The 22188-nt window shown below is 38.2% G+C and overlaps 1 protein-coding gene across 1 annotated transcript in view; it reads left to right on the forward strand.

The window, feature by feature from the left end:
• Window positions 1-284: 284 nt before the first annotated feature.
• Window positions 285-22188, forward strand: part of LOC124169400 (carboxypeptidase inhibitor SmCI-like) — a 35653-nt gene continuing 13749 nt past the window's right edge. Inside the window, exons 1-2 of the mRNA XM_046548000.1 lie at window positions 285-571; window positions 13200-13410. Of these exons, the coding sequence (XP_046403956.1) occupies window positions 484-571; window positions 13200-13410 (299 nt within the window). The 5' untranslated portion in view covers window positions 285-483. The remainder of the gene's footprint in view (window positions 572-13199; window positions 13411-22188) is intronic.

Below are 22188 nucleotides of genomic sequence, written 5' to 3' on the forward strand. Positions count from 1 at the left end.
GGAGAAAATTTTAAACATTATGTTTGACGTGCCGGGGGAAGGGTTTGGGGGGAAAAGAGAGAGTGGAAAGCCGGCTAGAGCGATTCCTCCGGCCGGGAGAGGGAATTCCCCATCTGCGGACGCCTTCGCCGCCGAGGTCCTCGCACCTACCAGTGTTTTCCCCAATCAGTCCCCCACCCCGTCCGCCTACCCCGCCGGCGGCAATCGTCCAGCCGCCCTTCCACCACGCCCCCCCCTACCCCACCTCCACCAACCTCCCACCGCCCCAGCCTTTTTAATTCCGCTCGCCGAAGCCCGCAAGCATCATTCAACCGGCACCGCAGACTCGGAACGCTCCAGAGAACCTCTCCTGACTCTCCGAGCTCCAGAGACTTCAACGTCTGTGAGGAAGAAATCCGCCATTTTTTAGCGGAAGAAGACTCCGTCCCGCCCCGCGTGTGTGTTTGATATTCGTCCCCATAATCGTCCGATTCTCGCTGCACCATGTGGCGAACTGTCTTGTTCTCGTCCGTGTTCCTGTTGGCCATGGGTTTGGAGGTCGCCGCCCGGGCCTACTACGACGCCGTTGTTGGTGAGTGACCTCAACGCCCTTAATTTGGCGTGTTGACGTGCAAAAAAAATAGCGATGGGAATATCTTCGCAGAATATCATTGTAGTTCACCTAGCTTGCTTGGATAGCGGTGAGATGCGGTGTAAGAGCAAACTTTGTGCATTCGTCGTATTATTTATATCGCGGAAGGATAATGATTGCAGCCTTGCCGTCTTCTCTCCGTGCTGCTCTTTTATTCCCACTATACTGCATACGGCTCATGCTTACACTATTTGTTTGGTAACTCCTTAATCTGAAAATGCCTTTGTAGTTAAAATCTCATGAGCGGGAGTTGAATTTCAGATAAACCGGTCTTTTTTCCCTGCTTTTTACTTGTTTAAATCAATCATCTTGAAATATTCAGGGGACATATGCAGGTGGATCTAATCAGTTTTTAATTATATCTTAAATGTGAAAATTTCATGTCAATATTTTATCTATGGAAATAATTTTGCATTTGAAACGCAGATAAATATTGATAAGGGTCTAACTTACATACTCTGAAATTTTCAAGGTGATGGTTAAGTTTGAAATATATAATGCGTTAACGAAAAAGACTTCATCTGCCTAGTCAAGCGAATGTAATAAGTCCTTCACGACAACCTTTGTTTACTGGTCATTTTATTCTTGATTTAGATAGATAAAGATCACAAATGGAGTGCTACATTTCTGTTTTCTCTGCGTGCTATACTTTAATTTACATTTTACTGCGGCGTTCATGTGTATTTGTAAACTCGATTCTCTGGGTCAGGAAGTGAATATTGTGGTACTGGCAAAGAGACTGCTCAGGTAAGATGTGCCATACTATTTTCTATGTGAGCTTATTGAATTTTTCATCAAGTTTAAGGTCAATAAAATCCATAGATTACATATAAATCAATTACAATGCATTCGATAGGCATACCAAATAACAATATACCCAAATTCAAACAAAAAGAAGGAATTAGAAATTTTTAACCATCGTGTGTTCAAGATACCTGCATATTAGTAATGAACAAATCTTCAGTAAATATATTCATTGAGGCAGAACTACTGTATTATTGAAAATTACCATTGAACAATTAAATATCCATAAGAAAAAGTGTACGATGCTTTTGAAAGAACTTAGGCGGTTGTTTTTCATTTTAGCCACTTTTTCTTTAGAAATATTTCCTTATTTTATATTTTTTAGAATAAATACGGTTTATTTTCTCGGAGAGAGAATATTTATTGTATCAGTTGCCTTGTAGCCCAGTATTTTCAACGATTAAGTGAATTTTCGACATAGCTTTGTTGCTAAAACACCGGTAGATTTGAAGATGTTTGGCTAACTAATTTCCACCGCGGTCGTGATCATCAACTAAGAGTAGGTGATGAATGCATTTCATTTGCAGCAAGCACTATGTGGAGAATTAGTACAAAATTTTGATATTTTATTACATCATTGACTGCTATAGTTTTCATTTTTTCCTTGATTTTCTATCCTTTAAAGAACCCCATGAATTAATTAGGTAAGCCTAAGGAAATGTAATTAATTGAATGAAAAATGAGTTTTACTTTTCCACAGTTATTAATGGCATGGAAAATTCACTTATTGTGAAAAGTGCAACTATCTTTTATTCAATATGTCTTACTTTCACTGTAACACGCCTGAATCAGTTGAGCTTAAATGTAATTAAAATAATTATTAACGAATAAAAAGCCTCGTGGATTCGGATGCATTTGCTACCTCACTCGAAGATAAAATGTAGTGCTGTCACTTTATACTTTCATTCACCATGCTCCAATCTCAAGGTCTAGGCTGGTAACGTGGATGCACTCTCCACCCTGACCCTATTACTTTCTCTATGAGCCTCTTATGACATTCATCAGCGTGATACTCGTGGAAAATCATTTACCAGCTGCTTTTACTCACGTGCCAACTCCTTATGTCAATCCGTCGCATATCCTGACACAAGCCCTCGTAACTCTGCTGAAGTTTCAACTCCTTATGAAAAATATTTTTTACATTAAACACACATGATTTGCAAATGAATTCTACCCGCAGAATTCACGTCATACCTTCATAACTAATATCCTATAGTTTTGGGAGCGTTTTTAATTTGAGAAATTTCGCTGAACAATCAAGCTTATGCACACTTCTTTAAAGCATTTCCTCCAGCTACCCTAATACTGCGTGTTTTGCATTTATTCTGCTCATGATTGCATATCGTTTACACCACAGGTGCTCAGACTAGTAATATTTGCTCTATTTAAGTGTTCGGGGATGATAGGTTGACGTGCTTACTTTTTCTACATTACTCGCAAATGTTTCAATATAATAATATGTGAATATCCGTCTTTCCGGAAAATGATTTCGGTTCATGCGGCTTCCTTCTGGTCATCCACGACAGATTAGACATTTCAAACTCTGCAACTTTATCAAAAATAACTTAATCATGAATTCTTTCGTTAAATTTTTAACCTCTCCCTTAATTCTTGTGATTATATTATTGCGAACAATTTACTTGCCACACTAACATAGTGTAAATATTATTATGATTTGTTTTAATGGCTAACGTTGAAGATAACACTTTTATGTTGTTTATTCTCATTGGAAATTTTATATCTATCAAATTAACATCTCATATAAATGATACGCATCAGAATTTTATCATGATGACTCATTTTCGGTTTCAAATTTTGGTTATCACGCTGATGTCTTTAGTGCCTTGAACATACATCTCGGATTATTGAACTATGGGATATTAATTGTTTATTTTTATGGAGTTTTGCGCCAAAGGCGACGTAAAATATTCGTATATTTAACTGACTGAGGTACTAATAAAATATTTTTCCTTCGAAAATATACAGAGAAGAGGAATTTTTTATAGATAACGACAGAGAATTCCAGAGATAACAACCAGATATACGATAAGATTTAAGATAAGTATTTGTCCGAGGTATAGGACGTAGGAGGTATATACAAATACGTTATACAATACATAGTTTCTTTACTCTGCCGCTAAGTATTTCAGTTCATTTTCCTATTGCCGCTAATAATAGTTAATTTGTGGTTTCATTGATGGTCTCAACGTTTGGCTACCACGCAGGCAAATCGAACACTCTTGTATACATGCATTCTGAGGAGAATAGAGGCGTTAGGATGCGAAGGTGGCGATGCAAAATATGACGTGGTCTGACATGGCCGGCGCAGTGTCTTCGGGACACTTTTTCCTTTCTCTTTTTGCCAAGCATCGCAGCCTGTTCTGGTTGGCGGCAAGTAGGTGGGGCGAAATATAACGGAGTATTGCTACCGCAAACTCAGCCTCTTCAGGGCAGCGAGCTCGGCAGTTGGCAAGAACGAAAGAATATCACGGTGAGTGTTGCGCCCTGCATAATAATTCATAACGATGGTAGTAAATATTAATTTTAATACAGTTTTCAGTTAACTTGTTTTACTTTTATGCTTTGGATAATCTCTCAGCGTCCCTGCAGGGGAACTATGATGATATGAAAATTTTATTTCGCTAAAATTAAACTATCGACTCAACAAATCAGAAAATGTGGTGAAATTAGAATCACAGAAAGAAATAAATACTTGGTTAAGGGTTGCCGTGGCTGGGTTAAATGACTTCAGCAGCTAGCATACATAGATAAATATTTATATCAAATATGATGTGCATTTACTTAGAGTAGATACGCGACTTTCTGTTCCATGGGCTTCGGATTGTAAAATAACAATTTTCCCAAACAAGCCATTGTGCGAGTCCTATCGTCATGAGGTTCAATAAAAGATGGTTTAGAGCATATTACATTTGGTCTTTTGAAATCCTAAACCATCCAGCATATTCAAACTTGTGTAAGATCAAGTATTGTGTGATTCACGTACGTGCGAACAGAGGGTAATTGATTACGAAATTTTAAAATTTTCATCGGCGCAGCTATTTGGTTTACAACGATTACCGCAATGCCTTCGTTCCAAAAATAAACGCTATATAGGTCAGCTGACAAGGGAAGGTGCCCAAGTTTTACTGCCTGATCGCGATCAAATTTGTAGTGATATAAAAAATTAAATTTTAAGAGATACGTGATTCTGATGAGGCGTCCGATGGGCCTTGCTTTTCGAGATACGAGATGACTTCTGAAAATAACGGGAGTTTTAGTTTTTAAAAATAATGTCTATTTTTTGGATCCTTGGGATAAGCATTACCGCTGTCAGTAGTTTCTTTTAGGGCCGGTTTTATAATGTCTGGTTAGTCTTAACCGGAACACGGCACAGCCAAAACTTTAGCTGGAGAATGTTAGTAAGTTACAGTAAGTAAAAGTAGTTAAAAATAACGTTTAGTTAAATTCATAATCTCCAACGCAAGGATGAGTTAACTCTATTTTTCGTTCTTCGCAAAATTTTAACCAGACATTATTGAAACGGCCGTTAGTGTCATGTATACTTGGAATACGACGGCCCTTTTATTAGGATATGGGAAAAAGTGACTTGAAGTCATGTCAGGCGAATATATAGAGGTTGGGTAATCGGTACACCATTGTTTTTGCCAAAATTCACGAACAAGTTATGAAGTGTGAGCCTAATATGGCCTAGCTTAAAAAAAAGGTATTATTAGTATTCTATTAGTAACTAATTATCATTAGTATAACCAAATGAACGATGAATACAGCTGAAACATTTATCGTACTTTAGGGACATGTATACTAATTGTGAATTATTGAAGTAGTAATATAATAAATAAAACTTCTGGCAGTCACCCAAAGTCGCGAGAAATTTAAAAACTTAGTTCCCGTTATTTTCTGAGCACACCTCGTATTATCGAATATCGTTTAAGAAGTATTATGATCTCCTAGATTTATGCAACTCTATATTCATAAATAGCGCAACATAATGGCAGTATTGCCCATTTAACGTTCTCTCTCAAGCCTTAATACGGAGAAGTGTCTCCTTAAATGTGAATGGGGCTATATTGCCATTATATTGTGTTATCTTTTTTACCATGGGTTTTATAAAACCCGGCATTATGCCAGTATATTCTATTGACAATATCTCAGTAACCAAGACTCATTGGAATGAGAAGATACTAATTCCTATTAAAAGATACGAGCGTGCTGCGCCCGCTCCCAGCAGGCTTCCCCCACTCTTTTCAATGCAGGTCCACAGAGGGATAGGCGCATTTATAATTTTAAAATGTAGAAAAACAAGGCAGGGTTTTATGTACAAATTTAATTGGAATGTTCATGTACAAATTGAGGTCGGAGGACCTCTTTAAACGCAACTTTGGAAGTAATTACACTATCCTCTCTTAAACGCACATGATGACTCATACTTACGTATCAACAGGAGACTTGAATGTGGAATCAGCAGCATTTTGATAAAAGTTATTTAAAGAATGCGAGATATTGTTGCAAATGAACAAATGTATCAGTTTGCGCGCCGTTAACGTCAGGAATATTTACCGGTTTTTTTATTATTTAAAAACCAATTTTAGGAAACAATAGCAATATTTAGGAGGTAAGATATGCCGTCGCATGTTCTCTGATAAATTCTGTGCATTTTGGTACCTCATTTGTAGAGTTTGGTTGCGTATAAGTTGAGAAAAAGGTATCTATACAGTAGAAATAATGTAGAAGATTACATCACACTGCGAAGTTTTAACGTGATCTGATGGCGATAAATGGGTCCCCTCCCTAGTGTGTGAAAATCTATGAAAGAGAGTAAGATGTTTGTTTGTCTTCTGGATGGCATGTACAAATGAGTCATATTTCAAGGATATGGCTTCAGATCTAAGGTTCAGATGGAATCAGAGCGAGGACAATCAGTCAGAATGATATATGGTATCGTTAGAAGACTTACCAGAGATAATATTCACGAGTGTTAAATGTCTCAGGTAAAGGTCGATTGAAGTAAGGCGAAGGGTAGGTATTGTTTCTTTATTAGGTAGTGCAGGGCTACATGAAAAGGTCATAGGGTTCTAAAGATCAGTAGCGAACCACAAAAGAATATGTTTTGCATATTTTGTTATGAAAAAACTTTGCTTTCATAGATGTCACCCGTTGATGTGAAGAGGACGTGCCATCCCTGTCGACCGATCCTATTTTGTTTTTGTGTGATTTATGATCCATCTAAACCACTTACCGTCATCCTTAAATTTTGAGGCTTCACAGAGTATAGACTTTTGTCAATATTTGGCTTTATCACAGAAAAAAAATTTCATTTTAGATAATACTACTGCCTGTTTCCCTTTGAAATTTATATTGGATGTACTGATTTATTGCTACTGTTACTGAGCTAAGTTTTAAACCATTTAAACGTTACAAAAAATGCTGGTCTAGCGAGAGTGATACGTCCTATTTAAATTATTTAAATACCGATGCACTCTCTGTGAAGATTTCAGTATTATATTTATAAACCTTATTGCACTTGTTTAGGCTTTACAAACCTATAGTCTTTTAGATAACGTGTTTCAAGTCCAGATAACAGCATTCATTGGCTGATAACTTAAAAAAGGTAAGATTAATAGTCTTTTCTACCATGATTCTTATTGGATGACTAACTTCAAATCTGTAAAGATTTTATTCCAACCGAAGTTGTAATTAAAAGTAGTCTAATTGTACAGTTCTACTCGGAATTCCATTGCAATTGTTAGACATTATGCTCGACGTTCTAAATTCCCAGTGTTTTCTTTCTGCTTTTAGCAATTTATCAGCCCCTGCTTACTTTTCCTTTCCCTAAAGATCTTCGAGGTATTTTCCCTTAACTGATCCGTGAATTTGAAGGTCTTAGATTACGCGTGGGTTATAAGCCCTCCTCCTGTTAAGGTTTAAATATGAGGAAGAGTTGGACTGTTACTTTTGTGTTTCTTTGAATAATCTCAAGGCTGGACGAGAGGGCGGCTATCCGATATACTTCCAATGACATGCTATTGTCTTTCTTCTTAGAAGTCGCCTTGCCATAAGGACGCTCGATATATCTGCGTTATCATCAATCGTGCGGTAACACACAAGAGGAAAACGAGGGTAGCATTGCTTGCCTGACACTGAGGCGCATATTCATGGCCAGTACTCCGTAGGGTTGGGCGATTTCAATGTCATTTTGTTGTGGTATCTTTTCTTTAAGATGGTGAATCACACCACCACAACTGGTTGTATTTTGTCTGTTTCTTTCGCAAAAAAATTACTTGACCTGAAAATTTACACAACGTGTTGTATTATTTCAGAGGTATACATTAGAATAGAACTATCAACATTTTCCAAATCTCAACCATGTAAATTTTAAATCTGAGATTGTATATTGAAATGAAATTTTCAAATGTGATCAACATGATAGTGTTAACAAAGGGTCTATATAATGTAGCCGGAAGTTTTCAAGAATCATGATCGCGAAAATCTTGAACGAGTAATTTGTCGCAGTAATAAACATATCAAAGTATAGTCGCAGCTAGATTTTGATTCTAAAAATTAAAAAACTACCTTGCCATGATATATTCGCTTTTTTTAAACTTCCCTGAAGACATTCGGATCCTTAAACAGTCGAAGCATCGAATAGTTGGTCTATCCGCATGTTTTTGCTAACCTTATCGACAGTTAATACATATTCAGCTCTCACGTCTTGTCGTCTGTCTTTTCCGTTCTCCGTCGGTCATCTCACTTGATCTCGCCTCGCACCCATGCCCTTGAGTCGTGTATGCCTTCTAACCTTCTATCTTCTTCTTTGTGCCCTCGTCACATAGTGAGCCTGGCACTATTCCAATTTCATTCTTCGTTTATTTGTTTTTATCAGGCATTGTGACCAAGATTATTGAAATTTCACTCTCAATTCAACCTGTCGAGTTGTTTCTTCTTAAGATGAGGAATCACTCCTGACGATTTTTATATTTTTTCGCTAGGAATTTCACTTTCATAACCCATCTTCTCTCCACCTTTACTGAGCATTCGAAAAATACTTTTTAAGTGTGACTAAACTCTTCCATGACCATAAATGTAATGATATAATTGTAGCTCTAGGAATGCTGAATATTCATCCAATCTGGGGTTTGGAAGTATCCTATTCTAATCTATCTCGACAGTTTTTAAAACAGTTTTAACAAGAATACTAAATATATGTATGAAGTGAAGGCATCTTATGTTTAGTGGAGAGGTCGTAGTTCATAAAACCGTTCCCGCTCCATACTTGGGTCCGTAGATCTTGAGTCGACTCGGTTCATATTCCTTGCTACGCTACCTTCAACGCCAGGCCCAAAATATGTGCCAATTAACATGAGTTTACTTTTGGACAGATATGACAATCATCCCAAAAAATGATCTAATAGGGACAAATGAGGAGGTAAATGTTAAATTTGTGATTGAAATGCATTAAGCGTTATTTGAGTAGCCTTAATTAAGTATGAATTACTTTTTATTAATCAAACCTAAGGTTTTCAGCTATGATTTTTTCTCTCTACCAGTCTTGAGCCTAGAGAAAATCTAAAAATAATTTTTTTACAGACTGAATCCTAAGGCCTTCCCTCACCGTAACTAAGGTGCAGTTGTATCTCTGGAAATACAGAATATTCTTTCGATTTGGAAGCCCGTAATTTGGGCTCCTTGAATTTCTAAAGATGTTCGTGGCATCATATTTTTGTATTATTACACGATAATTAGCATATTCGGAATTCTATACTTTGTGGACCTTACTACCATATTAGAAAAATTGCAGATTATAATAATAACGATAACGATATTGGGATATTTTTACAACAATTTGGCACATTAAAAATATGATTGGATCGTTTAATTTATTTTTATTGGTTTTATACCACGTGAAAGAGCTAGAATGTTATCGAGGGACTTCTAAGAAATGGTGATCCTATTTAAAGAAGAAGCTATTAATCAACAAATACGCGGCAAAACCTTAAGCTTCCATTCAACAATTACAGGCAAAGATTTCCCACAGGTGAAGCTATTGACGTAAAGGAAAGAAGAAAGACGGAAATAAGGACAATGCATGTTATAAAAATTGACTTTGAAAAACGGTAAACTCTGTTAAAAATGATATTCAAGTTAACGTAACGCATTGTGCCTCAAAATATCCTAGACCTAATCACTCTTGTCAGCTGGGAAACAGTTTTGACAAGGTTACTGAGTATTTATATGACGAAAGGACATCTTATTACGCTCGGTGGTGCCGCAGTTCATAAAACCGTTCCCACCCCATCGCTCGGGTCCACATTTCTCCGGGGCAACCCTCTCCATTTCTCCTTGGCCCTAACGCCGCCATGATTATTAGCCCTTTTCCAGGAGAATTTCGCCCTCCCAGGAATAATGTGCTCCACAGGAAAACCCCACTCCACTGCAACCTCCCATTCGCCTCGGCCTACCCCCTCTTGCAGCTTCGCGAAGAGGGGTGTTGGAGGAAAGGGTAGACTGCGTGTTTACGACGCCTCGTAAAAATCCCGTCCTCTTAATAGAGCGCATTATATTAACTGGTTAAGGAGGTTGCCGAGGGAGTCGCTGCCTTCGGTGGTGAGGCTGCCGTCTCGAAAGCAGGAGGTGGGGTTAAGGAAGAAGGGTGGCGGAATTTTAGAGGATGGTCGACCAAGGGTCTTACGCCGCGCCGGGGGATATTAGCGGATTTTGAATCAGCGTTTTTCTTAAGTAGTCCACTTTGATCAATATTTTTTGGTCCATTTTCCGCATAAAAATTCCTGTGCATTTTTCTATTCTAAATAGTCTTCTCATTTCTACAGTCAATGATTGACATATTAGTGGAATATTTACATTTTTTCAAAACATTGATCATAGTAAATCATATAAAGTTGATTTTGAATCACGGTAAAAACTATCGATAATTTCTGCGTTGAAATATTCATAAATATCTCACGAATATTTATTGATCTCCTATGGTTGTAACTTTGTATATATTCGATGCATTATGCGACAAAATTTTCGGCCCGTCTTCAAAGGAAATATTTCTCACTCAATCTTTTTAGCTTGAGACATAATTTTTAGAAAATTATATTTTCTCCTTTCTTTATAAACTATTGTTACTCTATTTCTATTGTTCTCTTCATAATTATTTCACACAAGTTTGATGAAGACAGCGATAAAACCTTATATTTTGTAAGATTTTTTTGCTCAATGTTCGATTCATATTAGTTATCGATGTGCCAAAATCGGCTATCTGCTTCTATGGGGTGGAGACGGGGAGGTAAAAGGAGGAATATCTGCCAACATCCCAAACACTTCCCTCCCCTTGAGAACGGACCGTTAAAAAAAGGGTGGTATGCAATGGGCGGTAGTTACGGCGTCAACGAGTGGAGGCGCTGATATCAATCGCGGTGTTTGGAGAAGACGTCAGGTCGATAGTTATAGGAAAGAAGTGAGAGATTGAGAGCGTATAGGTACTGAAAAACTGACTGAGAAGAAGCGAAGGAAGATTGTATTGAAATGCTTTTTTGGCGAAATTTCCCTTTTTTAAAGTGATATTTAAAAATTTAACTGATATTACGTCAAATTTAGTCTTGCATGCGGTGATATCTGAATCAGTCGAATAATCAGGCTTCGTTTCTTTTTATAAATACTCTGAGTGTCCTTTTACTTTCATTCGTAATTCTATTTCATTCTTTAGAGGCACCCATACTTTATGCGTTTAAGTGTCGTGTGGGTTGAACTATAACAGGATTTCATAATAGCATTTCAGTTGTTCAGTGATATTTAATTTTAATCCAACATTTTGCTTGGAAACCTGAATTCAGTGCAGCATACATTAAGGCAAACCTTTGATTCTTCAATAATATATGATATAATTATAAAAGTAAAATAATATATTTACTGACGGAATATCATGGTTTTATCATTCAAAAGCTTTACTTTCAAGCTAGCTTCAATTTCCCCTTTTTATACACTCCAAATATTGTTACTTTCTAAGTATGTCTAAAATAAACAGTACGGCAGTATTTCACGAATCATTCGCTAGTAGTTTGGACAGTGAGCTGAATCACAGATATAGGCTCCGATTTGCTGTTTTTTGTCAGCTATAAAATAATTTCAGCCGAAATAATATCATAAATTAGGTTATAATGGTGTCAACGGTAGAGTTATTGTGGTATACATTTTGTGAATGGATTCCATCAAACTAACCAGAGAAAGACGTGGAGGTCACTCAAATTTTCGGAGATTTGCTAACTCAAACTATTTCGTCATTTTGATAATCGGCATTTTCAGTGGTAGTTCATTTCTGGACAACACTTTGCTCTTGATTTCCCAATATATACTATGCATTTTCTCCTTTATCATGGCTATGACACCTGAACAGACGCATAAATAGAAAAGTTTTCCTTTAAAGCTCATATGACCGAGAAAAGAAGATAATTCAATTCCTCAATGGGATTTAATACTAATATGTAATGTCAGTAGAAGTTTATAATGGAATAATTTTTCCTCTTCCTTTTTCCCGATCTTCGTCTAACCTTTTCTTTTTAATAATCCCTCCCCCCACAAGGCTAGCTCTTAACGGTAGAGTGAGCTTAGAACGAGGCGCGAATTGATATATCGAGGGAGTGCGATGGTTTGCGTGAAAAGGGACCGGAATAGCTGAAGGCTGAATATTGAATGGGACCGGGCGCGAGAGACATATTTTATCTTCTCCCTCCACCGTTTGAAATTTGCATTCGAAGTCAAATGGGGCGCGCGACTGTTGCGATAATTACTCTCAAGCACGGGGATAGGGTGGCAAAGCTGGCGCAGAATCAAGGTTGGGCCGTTATATCCGGTCGCTGAGAGCCTTCTGATATGAACTTTATCGATCCAGAAGCGTATCCGCTTAATATCAACCTCTATGTCATTATGAGGATAAGAATATTTTATGAAAAATTTTAAAATTTCCAACTCTAAATTGCCGCTGTGTGAAAATTTTTCTGTTCAAATTTCGTGTTGTAATTTATATTTTCCTTCAGTGTCGACTCAACCGATCACTTGTACCGTTTGGATTTCTCCTGAAATGGCTTTACAAACAGCAAAAACTAAGAATAATTATGTATTTGTAGAGTTACGAATGCTATTGTACTTTTAGAGTAAAATATTTAATATTACTACTATCTTTTTGATCGGGCATTGAAAGGTACCAAGAGTAATTTGATTTCACGTATCAGTGAAAGACAAAAATATATTCCCGTACAATTCATTTCAATGTTTTGTAACATTGTGTTTTCTCATTTCGAAGTAGCTCCTTCCTTTTTCTTAAAATCCGAGAACCCCCTTGCAACACGCTTTAATAACGCTAGCTTCTTCAGGGTAATTCAATTACTTCTCATCAGTTTTCCACGATAGTCTTGAAATTATTGTAACTCTCTGTTATTTTACTTCACCTGACACATTTACGTGAGCTCTGTCCACACCATATTCATGGGTTTACGTCGTGACTGATGGCTATTAAAGAAAAAGATAAAATTCACGTATCGATCACTTCTCATTACCATTAAATATTAATCCTTCTTAAAGATAAACCACAACTCAACAATACTTATTACCATGCAAAACAGAAATGTAAACATCCTTAACCTAAATTGAAAATCACACTAATTTAGTTCGAAATCCTGCACTGTCGTGTATTTGCTTTAAGAATTAATACAGTGAATAAAATTTGTATTTTCCGTACTACTTGCAGTGGAGGCAAGGGGAGCTGGTGATGACGACGATGACTACCCTGTTGCCATTGGAGACCAGACCGTCGACCAAACATTCGACGCCAGCACGGACTGCTTCCTGCCCAAAGACTCAGGCCCATGTAGAGGACTATTCCGTGCCTTCTACTATTCTCCTGACACTCAAAGCTGCGAAAACTTCATCTACAGCGGTTGCGGAGGAAACAAAAACAGGTGAGTTGAGGCAGCAAGTTAACCTCCTCATTCCCGGGACATTTCTTCATATGCATGGCTAATTAGATGTTCACAAACAACATTAGCGATTCCTGCGATGCTAAAATCTGTCATAATGCACTGAACTAATAGCAATAACGACATTTCACATAGCCAAGCGGTGAAAAAATGCAAACGTCAATGTATTGTATACAGTAGGCTAGGACCGAGGAGAGAAAGTAATGTACTGTTGAACAGAATGCGATTCTGCGCTTTTTAATAGTTTAAAGACATTGAAAGATTCTATGATCCGCATAATTTTTTTGGCTCGAAACCATCGCTATAATTATTGATATCCTCCTCAAGGCTGAGGCAAGGTGCCAAGGTCATGGTCTGCTTGAACAAGGAATCTTACTTCAAGAATATCGGTCATGTGGTTTATGAAAACATCGCTAGCTAAGGAATCACTTACTTCATATAAAAGCAGATGGGCGCATTCTTAAGCAGTGAAACAGTTCAACTATTTGGACTGTACTGAAACTTCACGGATTCAGTTTAAGAAAAACTCTTGAGAAGGTACTTGATTCGCGTCTAAATCAGCGAGGCTCGTGAATGATCAGGCGCTGATTAGGCAATGGACAAAAGGATTCCGAGCCGTTGTTGAAGCTGCGCCCGCTCCCAGTGGACTTCCCTCGCTCTTTTCAATGCAGGTCCACAGAGGGATAGGCGCGTTTCTAATTTTAAAATGTAGAAAAAAATACAGGGTCGTATGTACAAATTTAATTGGAATGTTCATGTACAAATTGAGGTCAAAGGACCTCTTTAAACTCAACATTGGAAGTAATCACAATATCCTCTGTTAAACGCACACGATGACTCATACTTACGTATCAACAGGAGACTTGAATGTGGAATCAGCTGCATTTTGATAAAAGTTATTTAAAGAATGCAAGATATTGTTGCAAATGAACAAATGTATCAGTTTGTGCGCAGTTAACGTCAGGAATATTTACCGATTTTGTTTTTTTTCTAAATTATTTAAGAATCAATTTTAGGAAACAATAGCAATATATAGGAATTAAGATATGCCGTCACATGTTCTCTGATAAATTCTGTGCATTTTGGCACCTCATTTGTAGAGTTTGGTTGCGTATAAGTTGAGAAAAAGGTATCCATACAGTGGAAATAATATAGAAGATTATATTCCGTGATGCCCAGTGGTAGTTATAGCTTATTTTGATCCTGGAAATCCCGCAATCACTAGCGCAACAGAACTCGTACATGGTCGGTCAGGTTTAGGTGTGATGGCTATAAATACCGCCGCCGTCCGACGAAGTGGAGGTTAAAGAAATGCGAGCAAGTCACCGGAGGGGGATGGAAGATGAACTTAGCTTTCTTCGGATAGAATTCCCTCTTATTAATACGTAACCTGTCCTCCGCACGTCCCGTTTCTACACATTTCAGGTGAATAAGGATTTCACGGTCGATCCGGGAAAGGAAACTGGTTCTTCTTTCCTCCGTCGACGTTCTAATTTTGGTTCGCCGCCGACTTCTCTTTACTGGGTCGCAATTGTGAGAAACCGGCCGGCTTTCCAGGGGTATTTTTAGCCCGAGGCAAATGCGGCAGAGTTGTCGGGCATTTTTATTTCGAGTGAAAGCGACCGGCATCAATCACTCGGAGACGTCGTGTTTACATTTGAGATCTACATTGCGAGCGCTAGAAATAAACCTCACGAGGACGGATGTTAGCGTAGACTTTCTTGGAAACCATTATGATAACATTTTATGCCTGGCTTGGTTCTTGGAGTGGGTTTTGGTATTGAATCAGTGGCGCAGCGAGGGGGGGGGGGCTTGGGGGGATAAAACCCCCTTCAGAGCTCAGAGAAATTTTTAAGTTTAATCCATTTCATTTCATTGGATTGATATTACTAATAGAATAGTGTAAGGATTATTAAATATCCTTCAGAAAGCCGTAAAACTCACCATTTTGAACCATTCATCTTTAAAATTCCGCAATTTATAAATCTCGCACCTACCGCTTATCCTGGGGGTATTCCATACCCCCACACACCCCGGTATTAGGTGCACCTAAACCCTCCCAACCTTAATTCCTAGCTGCGCCTATGTTTTGAATTATTGATAAATAGATATTTATATGGATAGAAAAATATTTATTGCTCCGGCAAATAATCCATATGAACAAAAATAATATAGTATATTTTGCAGACACATCAATCACAAAATAGATAATTACAAAAATTAAAAACTTTTCATTTTTTAAATGTTTATGTATAATTTTTATATGCATTGATCCTTCTTGCAACAAAAAGTAGCAAGTAAGGCCAACTTGATGGAAATTTATTTTCCATTTTCAAGGATTCCATGCAAAGAGTTGATTGTGGACACTGTAACCTGGATTTAGAGGTCTCAAATGTTGGTTTGTCGTCGGGAAATTAATTTTATTCGCCTATTCACTTGATAGCTGAAAGCTCATTCTTCTCATCATTCCTCTAGACGAAGATAATATTAATTTATAATTTCATCATATCTTAAGTTATATCATGCCGACGAGACTTCGTCGTAGATTTGCATGGCATGTATCTGTAGCATTAGTAAGTGAACTGTTATTCACTTTCAAGCATCTTTCTAAAGTACTACATTTCATTATCTCTTTCTGTTCCATAGTAATAAATGTTCCCTAGCCAAATAAATCAGAAGGGAGAGAATTTATTAAAGCGGGAAGACATCAGAAACGAGAACGCTAAATTTCCAATCGCCTGGAATTTGGATTAGGGAGTTCAAATGTGTGTGGCGGCAAGGTACTCGATGTTGATGAAGGAAACAATATCAAGTCAGTGGAAATCGAGGACATTTTAAATGACTTTAATGCCAAATTGAAGTCAGAGACGGGAGATATTGGGGAGTGATAAAGGATAAAACTGAAGGTGGAGGTGCCTTGCGGAGATTTGGATTAATTTTTTTACAACTTTTGCGAAAAACGATGTAACGCTGTTAAGGGTGGCAATATTTGTCGGAGCAGACATTGACTATCATGGGTAGTAATCGGTGATTATAGGTAATAGGCGATTCTGGTTCGAATCCTGTGTCAAGGCAAATAATTTTTCATATGCATTTTATGTGAACTTGCGTCTTAATCGGTTTAAATATTAATTGCGTCTTGCTCTACTGCCTCGCGTCCCTGGCAATTTTTTTTAAATAATGATAATTTAAAGACTACCAAACATGTACAATTATTAGAACGGCGCAGGAGTAGGGAAGCTCGAGCTTACCCCTCAGATCGAAACCTGTGTGTAGATGACAGATTTCCATGCAAGTATTTATAAAAAAAAGAATGAAACATTACAGGGATAAACATGGAGCAGATTTTTACACCAGTGAGCATTCAGCATTTTACAGAATTATTTTATGGATTTACTTTGCACATTCATGTCGGAAAATAGTCTCTATTCCGCGGTTAATTCATGAAATTCTGTCTTAAGCATTTCCCATCAAGTATTTTACGGGATTTCAATGTGTATCGTTTAATTTTAAGAGTACTGAACTTACTTAGATTTCATCTTTCCTGTCCATTCAAGCATAGTTCAATTTGATTGCATATCAAAGCGAAAGTTTTAAACAAATATTAAGTCGCCAAAAAAAGATACCTCCGTCAAGAGGGATTTTCACTTGCGTCACTTCATGAGAGCCTCATGAAACTTAGTTATAGAATTGCATGGCATGTATCTATGTATATGAAATTTGTATGTGAACTGTTTCTTCACCATCTCGCTCAACTTAAGATACCATGCTCAACTGCAAAATTAAGATACCACGCTCAACGTTCAGGGTATAAATAGATGGCCCCATTTTGCATTTGAATGTGTCCAAAATTTGAATCTTCTATGCCGAGGTTATTGGAGATAAAATTTGGACACGACTTGCTGTCGGTTATTCAACGTCCGCAAGAGATTAGTTGACGATAGAAATATCCTGCGGTATCACAGACCGGAATCACCATACTCTCCCTCATTCTCTGCAACTTTCTCCTTTGACGTCCAACCTCTAATATCTCCGGCGATGCGCTAATACGTGATTTTGGCCGCGTTCCCCGTAGTCCATTGTCCGTTCCGGTGTCACTGGCCTTTGCGGGCGTTGATGTCTCCTCTTTCAAGTTTTCCGAACCCCGTGTTTGTGAGAGGGGCTATTCGGATTGGAAAGTTTTACAACCAACTCTCCAGACTAATTTTCAACGTATCGATTTCCCGAAAGTAATTGTCAAATTTACTCCATCCTTTGGTTGTAAAGTTTCTCTCTCCTTGGGGCCACGGAACTTGTCTTGGCTCGTCTATTTTATGCATTTCCACGGGGATCCATGCCTCCTCGTTGGCTGGTGTTTTTTGGTAACCTATTCCTTCAAACTCATGTTATCGTCTAAAGATTATCAGCTCATACGAAGCCATTTTCATTTTGTACTTTTTGTTGACGTATGACCTGAAAAACAGTATTTATATTAACATCTTGAAATTTTCATTGCAAACAGGATGTATCTTTTACAATGTTTAACAACATCTGAACTGTACAAATTTCCAGCATTGGCAGCATTTTTCAGTAGCCCAAATTTGAAAATATTACCATAGTATTTTTTCTGATATACTTTTTTATGTTTGATATGCAGGAAAATATTTGTAAAAATAAATGTTTTTAAAAATCTCTATTCTGGATATCTTGAAAATTTAAAGATGAAAACGTAATTTTTAACGAAAGTTACGTCGCCAAAAAAAAACAGTACCGCTGCCGAGGGAGAGGTATACCTCATCTTATGATAACTCATCCATCTCATTTAACTGGGATGTGATGTCATGTTTAATATTCAGGGTATAAAAATTGGGCCCTTTTCGCCACTTAACTGCATCTAAAATTCGAAAATTTTTATGTCAGTATTTTCTTGGGGATAAAATTTTCATAATTGCTTCGCAAGCTCATACATATACCTGCACTTTTCACGAATTGGTAACGTCAGTAGTGCTCTGGGTCATTTTTTCGTTCAAAGAGAACCATTCATTTACGGAAGAAGTTGCTGACAAGAGTGTAAACAGCAACGAACTACGCGAGAAATATTTGCGTGGTCGAGGAGTGACTGATGAGCGGCGACCCGCTTGGCACGAATTCTCGACGTCATCAACTTATATGCGATAGGGTTAAGGCCTTCGGTTTTTCACCGCGAATGGCTCAAAAAAGAAGGTGGCGGATAGATAAACGGAGAAATAAGGATCTCTTTATTTCTGAACTTGATCACAATGAACAATAACAAATAGTTGGCGAGCGTGCCAAATGATAAGGAGCTCAACTCAGCCGTTAGGGACTTTCTAATGGACTTTTGCCCGACATTGCGCATTTTGATACGTCACCCCATGTGCCTAATCTTTTAAGAACCTCACAGCGACGTTGCTAACCTCACCGAACTCACTTAATGTCCCCTTCTTAGGAAGTCGGTATGGAGATCAAAGACCTCATGGCGCGTTGCGTCACACATGACAAAATAGGAGGCGCGTGAATGGAAAGTTATAAGCCTTGTTATTATTCATCGCTAGAGAGAGAAAGTGTTTTAAAATTAGTCACCTCTGCCCGTCATCCCTCGTCGTGAGACATCAAAGAGAAAAGGTATGCGTCGCCAATTCAAATATAATCACTCAATAAAGGTGATAAAAAGCAATGGATATCCGCAATAAAACTGTCATGTAATTTGAAACGATAGTTTCGGCGATTATTATGTGATTTATATTGCTAAATCATTTCTTGTGACCATCATAAATAAGAAAATTCTCTTTACTGATTGATTGGATTGCATGCTAGACAGGTGGGTAGAGAGCTGGACTTCTCCTCGAAGGGTCGTAGGTTCTTTTCTCGGGTCATTATTATTATTTCCCCAATTATTTCTAAGCGCACAACATGAGCAAGTAAGGTGGCCTAGAGAAGGGTACTGACCCCTTGCTCTGATAAGTAGATTACTACTTGCGGTGGTATTTACATAAAACCGTATCAAGTCAATATTTACATTTAGTCATGGTTAAATAAAGACCATTTGTCTATTTCTAGTTCAATTTGGATGCTTTTGACGTCTTAAAATCTGATACAATGGTTTTTGCATTTAAGTTTATTTATTGAATTTAAGGGAAACGAGGTCTCGATGGAAAAAAGTATTTGTACAATTTAACTAACGGATTACTTGTATATAATGAATCTAGAGAAGGATATATCGAACCAAGCGGTTGTTGTACTTTTTTATCAATAGCTTCCCTATCTAACATCAGAAACTCATAGAATCATGTCCCTGGTTAGGCAGCTAGGTTAAGCAGATAAGTTCAGTGAGTTCGTTCGCTGTTAATAACTTTGGAAAAACCCTCTTTTGCAGCATTTGATTTCGAAGTCAGCGTCTGATAACCGTCGCGAAGCACGCCGGGAAAATATCTAGGCGGTTGAGTGTTTACGAATGGTCCAATTGGATATTTTGTACACTGGTGGATAACACAGATTTTGGTGAAAAATATTGACGATTGTGCGATTGTTCTTAAATTTTGTCTTTCATTGGTACTTTTTTGGTGCTTTTACTTTGACTCCATGAGGAATATGTCGAAAATGACTTTTGCTGTCAAGGATACGCCTGGTAAACGATGCAATAGATTTTTCAGCGGACCGCAATCCTTCAATTGAGCCAACAGTCTCACTGGGATATCGCTACGTACTAACCTCAGGTGTGCTGCTTTTTGAAGATTATGGGGAATTATTTTGCGTTTCGGCAAGAAATAACTCCATTATTATTATTTAAGCATTCTATAGATTACGGTAGGTTTCCATGGAGTACTTGAGAAGAATACTGGGAGCCTCCCCTTTCTTCAAGCTATTCCCTCTTAGATTTACAATTTAGATTTACAATAAGACCTATTCCCATTCATTCTATCTAAAAAATCCTATTCTTTTCCTACATCTCCCTCGATTTCAGCATCCCCTCCCCGCTCAGTACTCGCTCCATCCATACCTTCTGTCTCCTCCGTATCTCATCTAAAAGCTGCCTCTCCTTACCCACCATTTCCAGCACTTCGTTGTTCCTCCTCCTCTCCGTCCACCTCACCTTCCCCATTCTTCATGGCACCACAATGCATTCGAATATTTCGAAGCGATAACTGCGGCGACAATGAGCGCAAATGAGAAAGGGTGTTTTGTGTTGATCGTGCATGGGGGGTCAGTGTTCCTTGGGGTGCACGTGAGCGGTTCGTGACTGGGGGAGAGTGTTCTCGAGAGTGAAGCACGGAACTTTCTCGAAGGACATTGCCCTTGAACTGCGACCAAAGAGCGAGGAACGTTTAGTGGGTCACGAGAGTCGGAGGTTCGCTGTGAACGTTGGGCGAGGGAGTCAGTCACCCCCGCTGCGAGATATAACACCCCGCTCGTACCGCCCGGGCAAGACTTCAATGATGCATACAGAGGCCGTTTTCCAATCCACGTAGTGTGCACTCATTCCCTCGTTCCCTTTCTCCCTTGCACCCTGCTCCCTTACTCCCTTACTCCCTGCTCCCTTAACCCGTTAACGCCTAGCGGTACTAAATGGTACCGGCTGGTAGTGCAGTGTTAAACGTAATTTTTTTGTCATTTATCGCAATTTATTAGGGTTTTTGAGAGTTTTAAATTAATAATTATATTTTAAATAACATTTTTCCGACATTTTTTATATGTTAAAGCCGTAATTAACGCATTTAGAGCCGTTTGAAATTTGTGAATTATCAACTAGCCCAAAAAAACGGAATTTTTAGAGAATCCATTTCGATTTTCTTTACTTACTCCTTATGTACTGTTAATGCGAAGGTTTTGTTGTGAAATTATGATTGTTATAACATGTACATCTCATAAAAAGTATGGTTATTTTATGTGAGCCTAATATTTGGGATGTTATGATGCAAAACATTTTGGTGGTACCGCAAGACGTAACTATTAGTGGTAAAAGAATAAATTTGCTCCTAATGACCCGGAATTTCGTTGACATTTAGTCACATGGTTACCACAAAAATCACATAAACTTTTTAAATCGGGCGTTTCCGGGTTAATGCTCTACTGGTGCAATAAAGTGTGAACGGAAATAATGCGAACTATTGACAGTAACGAAATGTGAAGCGCAGGGTAGTGTTAGGACATCTGGTGGTGATTTAAGAATCAATTTCACCTTTATACTTATATTTTTGCCGGAGAAGAGCAAGAATTCACAAAGCCGATATTATATTACGTAAAAGAGCTCATATGATTAACACAAAATTACTTAAAACTCCAGTTCAAGATTTCTGAGTTTTCCATTGCCGCCATTTTCACGTCCACTTCCTACGAGGGCACGTTAACGAGGGAGCATCCGCGTTCCCTTGTTCACTTACCCTTCGTTCCCTTGCGCCCTTGGGGATTGAATCTATCCTTGCTGTTGTCACATCCGTAAGTTGACGATTTCAAGTGCACGAAGGGTGAATAATTGCGAATTGGAAAACAGCCAGAGAGCCTCGCGCGGGGAGTGGACTTCCACCTTATATTGGACCCCTACAAGTGGCGTAGCCAGGGGGGTCCGAACCCCCCCCCCCCCCCCCCCCACGAAATATAAAAACACAATCATAAAAGAAAACAAAATATTGAAAAATTTACAAAATATCTCTTTAACAAATTAAGATTTTCGATAGTGAAAAGTGTTAAAATTAGTTTAAAACCATCTGCTTCGTACCCTGTTTTTTCACAAATTTCCCCCCCTGGTTTTGGACCCTCCCCCCG

Source organism: Ischnura elegans, chromosome 12, assembly GCF_921293095.1.
Source record: "Ischnura elegans chromosome 12, ioIscEleg1.1, whole genome shotgun sequence".
Classification (NCBI taxonomy): Eukaryota; Metazoa; Arthropoda; class Insecta; order Odonata; family Coenagrionidae; genus Ischnura; species Ischnura elegans.